The sequence below is a fragment of the Euprymna scolopes genome, chromosome 13 (genome assembly GCF_053919585.1).
Source record: "Euprymna scolopes isolate OS-2025 chromosome 13, ASM5391958v1, whole genome shotgun sequence".
Lineage (NCBI taxonomy): Eukaryota > Metazoa > Mollusca > Cephalopoda > Sepiida > Sepiolidae > Euprymna > Euprymna scolopes.
Window position 1 is genome coordinate 47,818,691 of NC_136494.1, and position 13,754 is coordinate 47,832,444.

Genomic DNA, 13,754 nt, shown 5'->3' on the forward strand with positions numbered 1-13,754 from the left:
CAATTTTCCAGTATTGAGTCCATTTTTTGTTGGATGTTGTGACATCTTAAGACCAAATGGATATCTTAAACAAACAAATGGAGTATTAAAACATGTGATCAGGCTCGATTCTTCAAGATGTATCCATATTTGGCATCAAGTTTCGTAAAATGTTTAGCATTTTCCAGTTTATGCATTTATTTAGTGTTTTTTTTTTTTTTTTAAATTTTTTTTTTAATTCAAATTTTACCCCAAACAAGCCACAGTGCCACTTTGAAGTAGGGAGACATAAGTTGCAGGGGTATTATGAAGAGAGATGAGTAGCAAGATGTCTGTTCACATTACACTTGAACATGGCATGTCAGTACAGTTGGGAAAGCAGAATCCCGGAAGGGAGTTCCAAAGTCTAGCAGTTCTGGGGAAGAAACTATGGGAGTAAAAAGATTTCTTACACCTAGGGATCTTTACTGTGAAGGGGTGGTATTTAGCTGCTTGTTGGGTTTTTGGGGGTATTCACGTCAAGAGTGCTTGTAGTTCGTCAGAGCATTCATCATTAAAGTACTTGTAGAACAGGCAGAGGGATGCAACATTTCGTCAATGGGACAGAGACGAGAGCTTAGATGACAGTTCAGGACCTATCATGTTGGCTACTCTCATTTGAACCCTATCCAGGAGTGAGAGACTAGCAGCAGATGCACCAGCCCAAATGTGACAACAGTACTCCATACATGGGCGAATGGTGGCCTTATAGAGGTACAGTATACTTTCAGGCGTAAGTAGCTTTCTAGCACGATAGAGAGAGGCCACCTTCTTCGCAGCAGCCTTGGCAATGCTCTCAATGTATCTATTCCAGTTCATGTTCCCTGTGAATGTTAGGCCGAGGATTTTAAAGGAAGTACTTTTTGGCCATTGCTATTGGTAGTAGTGAAGGTTTCTTGTAATTATTGAAGGAAACAATCTTAGTCTTGGAAGCATTTAATGTGACCATCCATTTTTGTCCCCATTACATTACAGACTGGAGGTCATCCTCTAGTGTTTCTGCCATTTCCTTAGATATGTGTTCATTTGTTTTCCTCTCATGCCTGTTATAGAGAGAGGTGTCATCAGCAAATATACCCATCTCTGAAACAATTTTATCAGGGAGGTCATTTATGAATATCAGGAATAATAAAGGTCTGAGGTTAGACTCCTGAGGTACTCCCGCATTTATATCATGTTGTTTGGATGTACGACCATTGAGGACAACCTGGATTTTTTCTCTTACTTAAGAAGGATTTAATTACATTATGTATACTTCCAGTGATACCATATAATCTAATTTTCCTTAGAAGACCATCATGCGATACCCTGTCAAAAGCCTTAGATATATCGAGGACTACAGCTCTACCCTCCCCTGTTTTGTCCAGTGAACGGTATATACGTTCAGAGATTACAGTTAGGATAACTGATGTGGAACGGGCTTGCCTAAATCCATATTGATTGTCGGTCAGGAGTTTAGCAGCTGTAAGGTGATGGACTAGACCTTGATTAATTAACGACTCAAATATTTTGGCGAAGAGCAGGAGAATGCTAATAGTAGGTATCCCAAACCAAAATTTTATTTTTATCATATCTAAAAAAAAGTAATGTGGGCATGTAGATTTTTGTAAACCATTTACAAAAATACCAAATTTATTTTGGTAGGTCAATTAGCCATCAAGTTATGATCATTCAAAGTTTGTCGGAAAGTTGAAATTTGCTATCGTGGCCGAGAAGCCAAATTTCATAGTCTATAACTAAAAATGTAAGTTACTAACAAGTGAAAAATCCTTATAAATGTAATGTCATCTTGTAGTAGATGAAAATTAATACAAATTTAGGCAATAAATATTAGATGAAACCAACTTAAACACTAGGCAAAATCCCTCTATCAATGCGAAAACAGTGAAAATACGACACGGAAATGCAACTTTAACTGTTCATATCAATTTCATTTTAATAGCTAATGTATTGAATCTTCTTAGTATGATTCAAAACACATTAGAGATCAAGATAATTCTTTCTTTTAATTATAAATTGATAAAACCACTCAATTGTGGACCATGTAAAAGCAGTCAAACAGGCAATTTTGTAAAAAGGGGAAAAAAGGTAAAAAAAATGAGTCAAAAGTATACGTTACTGAAATTGCTATAAAACTGTAACCATTGGTGGTAGAAGCTGGAAACTTTGCAACTTTACTAATTTTGGGGTGAGGAATTCAAAAAAATGGTTGCCTTGTTTCTAATAACAAAACTTTTTGCCACAGAAATACTTTTACTTTGGGAAATTTAAACTCGCCAAAAAAGCACTGATGACAATAATATTTAGAAATTTTTTATACAAAAAAAAGGCACAAATCATTTTTTTTTAACATTGAAAAACTTAACTTAAAAAACAAGAAAGATATTTTAGGTCTTACTACAATTCCTTTCTTATCGATCTTCTCTCAGAATTCTTTCATAGGCTTCTGCTATGGTAGATATCTCAGGAACCCTCGAAATCCTACCATCACTTGAAACTGGCATTACCTCAAAATCCCATCTGTAGACAAATGCTGACTCTACTTGTGCAATGTCATCTGATAAAGGCCATCGAAAATAATCTTTTCTACTTTTTGTTTGCATTAAAAATTTTACTACAGCGTTGGATGCAGATATAATATCAATGACTTGGCCAATGTAAAAGTTGGTGTCATAGTAGACAGCTACCCATTGTCCTTGATGTTCATAACTGAAGATATCCTGAGATGGATCTTCATCACAACTGCAGGAGTTATCTGAATGTTCAGCAGATTCACTTAGGGAAGACATTTTTTGTTGCTTTGGTGGAGGTGGAGATGAATCAATTGGATTTCTTTTCAAGTAGTCAGAGAGAGCAGCTTCCAGTTGAACTTTATTTCCACTGGTGTTGATTTTGACACCTAAAACAACCTTGAGGTATCTCAATTGGTCTTTGAGTGCTTCCAAACCACTTTCTGAAATTTTTTTTATCTGTTTATCAGACTTCACTGGACCACCATGCTTAATAACAGAGTTAATAATTCTCTCTTTCTCAGCAGCAGCTTGACGTTCTTTTTCCTTCTTTAATCTTTCATTTTGTGCAATTTTTTTCTTGGACATGAAGTTTCACAAGGGCTTCTTGTTTTGCATGTTTTTGTCGCAAATGTTTTGCATGTTTTCTGGAGATGCTCAGAATGGATTGCCTCTTTGTTGATGGTATTACTTCCAACCAAGCTGTTGTCCGATTGCACTTAAGCATATTTGAAGATGATCGATTATGTAGTGATGCATGTCGTTTTGTTTGCATGCTAAAATCTAAATCTCCAAAGGCATGCTCACCTGACAGATTTGTTAAAGGGCAGCTCTTCAAGGCATCTCTCGTCTCCTGATCTACATCTTTTCCAAAAGCACCTCCTTCTAAAAAGTCATGCAAGTGGTGCTTAGTGACAATGAGGAACTGAGTATCTTGCGCAAACATTCTAAAACAAGTTCAGGGGCTGTGAGACTAATACAGAGAGACACATTGCCTTCCTCAAAGAATTCCCCATTAAATACACCTTTACAGTCAGATTTTAATAACAACTGGGGATTGTTGATCCAGCATTCTAAACTTAGAGCCATTTTCTTGATATAGTGATGGAAGTCAACATACTGAACAGTGCTGTTAACAAGTTTCCAGAAAGGTTTGGTCAAATTAATGTTCAGCAAACCAACTGCAGCAAGTAGGGAATGTAGTCTCATCAGAAATGTCAGCCAAAACACTCTGTAATTTCATATTGCAAGATGTTGCAAACACAGATAAAAATAATTTTATGTGCTCTTTATGGTGATATATTGCCAGGGCATTTTCAAATAGAGAATTAAACCTATTTGCCCGATAACTTGTGATTTGAGATTGGTACCCTTCTTTGCTGCAGAATGCCAGCCATTCTGTCCTGCAACCACTTTTATTGTTTATGAGTGTATGTACGGGTGACGACAAAAAAAAAATTAATATGCGTTCTGTCACAATTTCTGTTAATGCTGACATAAAAAGTTTTTATGTAATTATTTTCAAATTTTAGGACAAAATAATTTAATATATTTGCTAATATATAGCCTTGGAACTGAGTTTTTATATTTAGTCAGTTTTTTTCTACAAAACGTAAATGTTGACATGTTTTACGAATCCAAAACAAAGAAACAAAAAATTAGTAAATAAATAATGCTTATTTTAAGTAATTTATTTTAAATAATTTTTTTTTTAATTCTCTTTTATTTTTTTTTTTCATAATTAAAAAAACTTATGTTTCTGAACAATAACAAAAACATATACTTTATCGTCATAAGTCACTAGCCGAACGTTTTGTTTATGGAATTTAATTAAAATAATTTAACAATGCTAAAGTTTATCCAACCGAAAAAAAATAAAAGTTTCCGTCAGTCCCACACAACTAAAAATGTTTTGTACACGGTTTTATTAATTAATTTAATTAAAATAATCTAACAATGCTGAAGTTTATCCAACCGTAACCGAAGGAGAAAGCGATGAAAGAACATATGAAAGTTTGAAAAAAGCTATAGAAAATAAACTGGTATTATTTTTTAAATGGTAAATTTTCATTTTTTTTTTAATGACGTTCTAAAAATATTAATTAAAAAAATATCTTTCTATAACTTTTGAATAATAAATAAAAAACAAACTCACCTAAGAACTTTGGTAAGTCCATAGTGAAACGAGTTGTTTGTTTAAGTTTTTCCGTTCAGTCAGTCAGTACGTTGTGCTGCTGTGTGGCTACTGGCTAGCTGACAGTTGATAATTGGTCTCTCTGACATTAAGTTGAAAATCTCTGTAGGTACCCCAACTTTTATTAGTGTGCGCTCCTTGATTTATGGGGCCATAAACATGACACCAACAGATTATTAAAGAGGAGATATTCCTCTACAAAACGATGCCTTTTTCGGAATTCTTACTATAAAATTTCTTTCATGCTTCTTTCACTGAAGTTTTCAAGTTGGATTTTTTTTTAGAAAAACCACTTATAACCTTTTAATAACCTCACCATGTTATTAAGTGACCTTTTTTCTTTAAAATGATACCATTTTTATATACTTAGAGACTCACAATATGAAGCGCAACAAATTTGAAAAACATCAACATTTTTTTTGTGTAAAAAATAAAGCGACATTTACCAAAATTAGAGGCATAACTTGAAAAATCCTGAAAAAAAACTATTAAAGACACAAGAAAAAGAATTATATATCTATAAAGACAAAAGATTAAATTTTATTTAAATCAAAACCATATCAAAATAACCCAAAAAACAAACGAGATATCGCAAGTTGAAGTTAAGGGAAATTTTACTTTATTTACTAGTTTTCGCACCTAAACTAGGCCAGTTTGGGATACCTACTAATAGGGCGATAATTTAATGGGTCAGTTCTTTCGCTAGAATTCTTGAAAACTGGTACCACAGAAGCAGTTTTCCAGCAGTCAGGAAAGCAAGAAGGCATTTGTTGTAAAATTTGGAGAGAACTGGAGCAACCTCATTGGAGCATTTTTTTAATAGCACAACTGGGATGAGGTTTGGTCCACATGCTTTTGAGGTGTCTAGGTTTTTTAAGATACCTTGTACCTGAGAACGGGTGATTTTCAAATCATCTAGTGTGGCGTCTGTCCGCAAAGGAAAGTCAGGGAGAGAGTGGTTTGTTGGGTCCAATGTGGAGTTTGAGGCAAACGGACTGGCGAGCATGTTAGCCTTCTCGGTTGCTGTGCAAACAACCTCATGATCATTTGATAGTGGGGGAATCATTGACTGCCCATTATTTACTACACTGTTGTAGATTTTCCAAAAATCACGAGTTCTAATTTCTGTGCTTTAATATGTTTTTTGGTCTGTTGGTTCATTTACCTTTTTTATCACACCCATGTCTTCCATTTTTGTTAGCTCTTTCTTTAATTCTTCTCTCATGTGTACAGGATATTTTCTTGGAGGTTGAATGACTGGTATTGCATTCTCAGCAATACATATTTTTTGTTTATCTGAGAAGCTTCTGATACCTTGAAATCTGTCTGGGTATTCATTTGCCAGCTCCTCTATAGTTTCTATTTTTACATCTGTTTTTATACTACAGTTGATTTGCACCAGATCCAACTGTATACATGGTCTTAAGTATTGCAGTGTCATTTTCACAGACAAAAAATTTAGCAGAATTTTTATGTTTGAATTTTAATGTTATTAAGCTTTATTGCTGTATTTTGGTGCCGTTTACTGTTTTCATAGTACCTAGTCCAGCTGTAACAATTTAGAAAATAGTACAAGAAGCTGTTAATAAGATGAAGAAAGTAAGGGTGGAAGACTCAGGTGCTGTCACAGGAGACGTTGTGGCTGAAACAGATATTGAAGTTATCACACATATGACAAATCTAGTCATAGTACAATTCTGAACTGTTACAGGGGTAAAGGAGGAGCTCTAATTAGCGGTAATTACAGAGTCTTCAAATTGATCGATCAAATTCTGAAAGTGGTTGAGAGAATAATCGAACAGAAAATAAAAAGTCAGATAAGCCTAGATGAAATGAAATTTGGTTTCATGCCCGTTTACAGACACAGGAAACTTTGTTGGTTTGGTCACATTGATAAAAGTTCTTGTTTTAGTGGATGTAGAATAGTTGAAGTAGCAGGGTCAGTTAACAGAGGGAGGCCAACGAAAACAGAAGGAAATGATAAGCATGGAGAGAGAGATAAATAGAAACCTGGCCAGATTTATGTTATTTTCGAAATCAATTTCTAAAAGCGATTCAACATATGGCAGCATATAAAAGAGAAATTGAATATGATAACGTTAAATTTCACAAGCTTTCTTACATTTTTATAAAATTAATCACTTAATAAATATTTCCCAAATTTCAGTTTCTTTAAACTATTTAAAAGGGTTTTTAGGTAGCAAAATATGGGAGATTCAAATTCAGATTTATATTAAATTTGATCCATGACTATCAGAGGTTCAAATCTAACACTTTGAATTGGGAACATTTCAGCCTTAAAGTTTAGACATTTTCTCTAACTAAAATATGGATTTGAATAAAAATTGGAAAAAGAATTCTAGATGTATAAGATTTAGTGACTGTATTTTGGTTCAATATTAAAGCAATAAATTAATGCTAATGTTTGAGTGATGTACTAATACTGATTGCAGATAAAGTAAAAAAAAAAGATTACAATAACATTTTTTTTTTTTTTTTTTTTTCAGATTAATAATTCAAAAATATCAAAGTTCAGTCAAAATTTTTCCTGCAATTCTCAAAAATTTATGTTTGCTAAAAACTTCCAAGATGCTTTGTCTGAAGCCTTGCAGGTGGGTTTAACTTTTATTTTTTTTATTTATTTTTCCCCTTCCTTTCTTTATATCTCAGCAAACTGTTGTATTGCATATCTCTCCAGATTTACATACGCAAAGCATAAATAGCAGTACCACAAAATATAAAATTAGTAGGAGCAGCAATAGTGACAGCAGTGGCAGTACTGGAAAAAGCTCTGTTTGTTGACATAAGGCTCTTATGTCTTAAACTATGTCCTCAATTGAAGTATAAATTCAACGGGGTACCGACAGCAGCACTGGGTGACCAGGCTTCAATGAGAGCAGTAGTTATCGTCAATATCTCCCTAACAATCTGCAGCAGCACCGCCATTGCTATCTTCTCAACAGTCAAGCAGCAAAGCCGCCATCATCGCCAGCAATCAACACTATGATCAACAGCTCCAAAGACAAGGACTATCTTCATTAAACTAGTTACCTCCCTCAACTCGGTGGACAGTGACACATCCTGACAATTAACAAAAGATAATACCAATCTCACTAATCCATCCAAAATAAAAGTTTTAATTTAAATTTCCTTATCTGTCCTTCTTGCTTCCATATGCTCATTTATTTACGACTAGTGGAACCCGTGAATTGGCATTGCTCGGTTGAAGTATAACAACAGCAGAACAGATTCGGTAATGCCCTCCTCCAAAAACAAATTAAACTACAGGTGTTAGTCGGGGGCCACTGTCAGCCTTGGACAATAGTGGGCACTGACGCCGTGGTCAAAATGACGAGGACATTTATTGGTTGGGTTTCTAACAGTATTTTGTATATTTTTAAGTCATTGTCAAGATTTCAAAGACATGAAATACCATGTGGCTATTTTTCTTCTGCTCAGCACTAATTTTCGAAATAAACAAACATTTTACATTAAATAAATACACTAAAAACTTATCCAACTAGGTAAAAGAGTAACTTATCTTGCCTTTGATAGTATTTATTTCAGTGCTTATGCACTAATGTTACCATGCTATGTATGCAATAGTATTTTCAAATTAAATTCAAGTTTCACAATATCTTTTTTATTTAGTTGTTAGATGAAAGTACAGAATAGTTAACAAAACACGCTTCCCTCCCCATGTTAAGAATGGGTTTCTAAATAATAACGTTATTATTTCAGCATGGTAGCATAAGTGCACAAGTATCTTTTATTTGTTATATATTATTATTATTTTTTTTAACCACTAAAAACAATTCTACCTACAAGTAAGATGTTATAAATACCATGATAACAGAAATGCATGTACTTCATAGATTTTGTTGTTTTTGAACACTTTTAGTACAACAAAATACTTTTGGCTCAGTATTGTTTCGAAATCAAATTTGAAAACCTTGAAAATAATTTTTTTTAAATTGACAAACTCAGAATAAAAAAATGACGTCTACTAGAAGGAAAGCAGAACAAAAGTTTTCTATTTTAAAGAGAATACTTTAGTCAACTCAGTGCTGGTCAGTGCATTAGGGCATAGCGAGCCGTTTTCCCATGAAGCGGATTTGAATTTCTATAAAAGATAACATTTTAAAGAAATTTCTGCGCAACTAATAATTATCAAATCTATGTATATAAAAATGAAACTCTTGGTATGTTCGTAATTGATAATCTAAGTAACCACTGGACGGATTGCTTCGACATTTTTATATGATAATTTCATCATACTTATGCATATTTTTACATATCTCTTTTTATAATATTATACTCAATTTTTCTTTAATAAATAGGTGGTTTTCTTTGTAATGATATGGCTATTGTTTTTATTTGGGGAAATCTAATTATCACCGCCCGCCGTCACGTGACATCACAAAAAGGAATTTTTGGTCTTGCCACGGCCTACTAATAAACATTGTTTATGTAAAATAAATAACAAAAAAGATATACCAAACTGACTTTTTTCGTTCAAAAATTAAATTATTTCCCTTTCGTTAATAAAATTGTTTTTTTTTTTAAATCTTTCGTTTTTTTTATATATATAAAAAATACAATTGTTGAATGTTATTCTTTTGATTACATTCGTTGAAGAGGGGGGCACAATTAAAAAAAAGATTAAAACGGAATGAAATTTAAATTTCCGTTCCATTTTTACAACAACCATAAAACAGGGCATACTTTGCAAGTTTTATCGTAAGTTATAAACGTCTAGATCTACATACGTTATATTAGAAACCGAGCAACCCCATAAAATCTGGTAGCTGAGTGTCAAATCTGCTTCAAATATTGAAAAAAAAAAAAAAATAAATAAAAATAAAACCTTTCTCAAACATACTGGCAATAATTTGGTTTCATCCTTCCCTTGAGTGTTTTCGTGTTTTCAATAAGAAGGATTGATGTGCTAGGATTTGTATTAGAAACTGAGCACTTATTAAAATTTTTTAATTATTGATTTTTTTGCATTTTGGTCAAATTTGTTAGTTTGCAATTGCTGAGAGTCCACTCCAAAAATTGAACAAAAGACAAAATTAAAAAGAGTGGTATTCATTCAGAATTTGACCCAAGTCTTTGGGATTTCAGTTATGGTTAGGGTTCGACTGGCAATCACCGGATTCAGTCAGATTCAGTGTTTTTCAAATGTTGAAACACTAAATGAACATTTTATTTGCTTTTTTTGCATAATAAATTAATGATGGAGGTAGTTTTTCTGTTTATTTTCTTAACACTGTTGACAAAAAATAATTTGTACATTCCCTTGAAAAAATAAATCAAACTTTTCTCTACTTTTACCTAACTATTTACAGTTTTTATATAAAGTATTCATCTTTTTTTTAAAATAAAAATTCTGTTTTCAAAAGGAAATGTTTACTGCCAAATTTCTTTAAAAAAACAAAAAATGTAAGATTTCTTGAAAAACAACTTTCACCTAAAAATTTATGGCAAACATTCATCTTTTCTTGAAAAAAACCCAACTTTCATTGATATAAAAATTGCAACAAATAATAAAAGTATATAAACAATACAAAATATAATTTTTCTTGAGAAATATAAGAGCAAATAGTTAATAAAACATGTTAAAAAACACTTTGAAAAAGACTTAAAAACATATTTAATCTGAAAAGGAAACACTTAATAAGTGGATAGTCCTTAATCCACAGAGTTTCGAAGAAATACTTGCCTTCTCATCAGAGGGTAGGAATTAGCAAAATGCGGGATCGGATTTTGCATACAAAAGTATTTGATGAAACTGCAAGTAAGTCAAAGATCTTACTTGATAACAAAAAGTGAATATATGTTATATTCGCATATCCCTCTATATCTGCATGATAAACCTGCAGCAGTTGTGACAGCGTCAATAATGGCAACGCTGAGAAAAATCCATTCGTCGATGCAATACACATGAGTTCATTAGATTCACACGGCAACTCCAAAGCACATTTTTTTTTCATATACACACATCAATTTCAAAGCCCATTCTCTCACATACACACATCAATAAAATAGCTCGCACATCACTTCAACCAAGAAAACCGCCAGATAAGGCTGCACAGCAAAAGAAAAAACCAAAATGTAAAACACAAGCACCACAGTAAACGCAACACAGGGAGCATATTAATGCAAATAAGTATTATACAAAATATTGCAACAATTCAACAACGACTAGGTTACATTCACAACTTTTTCAGCTTTAAATTGATATAACACATGCATACATACACCAAACAGACGATTTCCTACAACACATTAAGACAAAATAAACAAACACAATTAAAATAGCAAAATGTAAGCTAATTATAAATTTGCCCTTTGCTTTCAACTATGTCCGTGCCACCACTATAAAAACACTAATCGTCGCGACAAAAAGTTAGTCGCCCAGAGTCAGAGCAAATCTACAGCATAAGATAATTATCGGCTCCGTTGTATACCTTCCCGATGTTAATTGCACTCTTGCGCACATCATCCTTATGAACTTTGAACACTTTGTTTATTTTTACTTTCTCATTAAGTTTAATGTTTATAAATAAACGATTGAGAAATCAATCATTTAAAATTTAAACACATATTGTTTGTCTTATCCCTTCTCGCCACCATACGCTTATTCATAATATAACATATATATAATATATATATATATATATATATATATATATATATATATATATATATATATATATATATATATATATATATATATATAAAGAGCAAATAGTTAATAAAACATGTTAAAAAAAAAATTGGAAAAAGAGTTAAAAACATATTTAATTTGAAAAGGAAACACTAAATAAGTAGATAGTCCTTAATCCGCTGAGTTTTGAAGAAATACTTTCCTTCTCATCAGAGGGTAGGAATTAGCAAAATGCGGGATCGGATTTTGCTTGCAAAAGTATTTGATGAAACTGCAAGTAAGTCAAAGATCTTACTTGATAACAAAAAGTGAAGCAGAGGGAATAGGGTGAAAAAAAAGGTGATTTCACGTGAATGGATAGTCTGGTGAAAGGTAAAATGACGGTAAAATTCAAAAATGTAAATCCAAGAAAGTTAATTAAATTTCCATTCACACAAGTCAAATCCAAGGAAATCGCGTAATTGGAAGATCGTCCAAAATAATCCAAAAGGCCAAATCCGTGGAATAATTCACAAATAGGTACAAGGAAAAGAGGAAAGAATTCCAATAATATTATTAAAAGAAAAATAAGATATGCGTTAAACACGGGTGCCGAGACAAGATGTAATTAAGAAAAATGAGTGAGAAGAAGAGAGAAAAAAATGAGTGAAGAAGAAGAAAAAAAAGAAAGGTTGAATGGTGATTGAATAAAATATAAAATAGAAAAGCAAATGTCAAAATGACCCAGACAAGAAAAGGTGCCAGAAATATAGGGCAAAAAAAAGAGGTCAACTGAAATGTACAGGTTATTACTTAAGAAAATATCAGCAGGAGTTATTAAAACACACTAAGAAAGAAAAAAAAATTTATTTTATTTTATATATATATATATATATATATATATATATATATATATATATTTACAGTAGGTTTTTGTTATTTTTTATTTATTGTATTTCTATTGTTTTTCCTGGTTTGTTTGTTTGTTTTGAAATGCGTCTGCGTCTATTACTTTACTCGACTTAATTCGGTGATTGCTGATCGAGCCTGAACCATAATTGAGGAAAAATCCCAACAATCTGGGTCAAATTATGCAAGAGTACCAAAAATATATGTATACGGGATGTCCATTGTATAGGTCGGCCGATAAAAAGGGTGCTTCCTCCTTATTGTAATGAAATCAGCCAGCCGAAAAGTTGATATTTTATTTAAAAAAATCTGATAACTCCTTACATTTTTTGTCAATTTCAACAAAAAGCAATGTTATCTACCTAATTGTCATGTCACAATTATTTCAGTCTTTCATGATTCAATGGAAAAATGATTTCAGCCATGTTTGTTTTGTCACGTGACATGTGACATAAACACGAGGGAAATAGCTAAAATTTCAAATTTTTTTGATAACTATTTCCTTTAATCATTAATTTCTCCCTTATCGTTTTTCGTAAGTTTTGGCTATTTTCATTACTGTCACATGACAATTCATTAGATACTATTGGTTTCACTTGAAAATCCATATTTCGATTTCCGAATATCGCAACAATAACGAAAAAGCACTAAAATGTTTATGAATATTCTCATTAATAATATTTGAAAGCAATATATTTTCTTTGAATAAACTACAACATTTACTAAACTATTTCCATTTTTTTAAAACATATTTTCCAACATTTGTACATTCTTTTTTCTTCATTCTAAATAATCATTGGTCTCCCACTTACTTTGTTGGTTTATTCTTTAACCAGTTTTCTTTTCAATTTTTCCATCGATTTATTTTTGATAAAAGACTACACTTACATACAAAAAGAAAATCGGCAAACTTTTTTACTATACAAGATTTTCCAGTGCGTGTTAACATACATGTTTATAGTAAAATTAAATCCTCATGTTTTCTCTGTCACCCTCAGGAAGAATGGGCAGTGGATGTGCATTGAATGATTTAAACGGATATACCATTTAAACTTAAAACATTGCACTTACAATTCGCTTGGCATTTGCAATAACCATTAACAAGATTCAGGGACAATTTTTACATTTGTGTGACTTACACCATGATTGCTTCTCACATGGACAAGTATATGTTGCGTGGTCTACAGTTGAAAAATCAGACAATCTCTACATCTGCAGAGAAAAAGGGACACCTCAAAATATTGTGTATATACAAATATTGACAACATAAATATAAGACATATTTTGTCTTTTTTGTTTTTTGTGTTACATTTTAATGAACAGAGCCACAGCAACACATGGCCGGGTACGGCTAGTATTTACATATAATGATAATTCTGAAACTATTATGCATATGAAAAGGCATGATATATGCCAATTTGTTTTATCAATTTTGAAATATTCTTCGTCAACTTTGCTCAGTCGTAACTTT

At 32.2% G+C, this 13,754-nt stretch overlaps 1 protein-coding gene across 3 annotated transcripts in view; it reads left to right on the forward strand.

Moving 5' to 3' along the window:
• Positions 1-13,754, forward strand: part of LOC145292012 (DNA (cytosine-5)-methyltransferase 3B-like) — a 667,010-nt gene that overhangs the window by 73,112 nt on the left and 580,144 nt on the right. For all 3 annotated transcript variants that reach the window (XM_080138008.1, XM_080138009.1, XM_080138010.1), the window contains exon 3: positions 7,230-7,334. In XM_080138008.1, the coding sequence (XP_079994134.1) occupies positions 7,230-7,334 (105 nt within the window). The remainder of the gene's footprint in view (positions 1-7,229; positions 7,335-13,754) is intronic.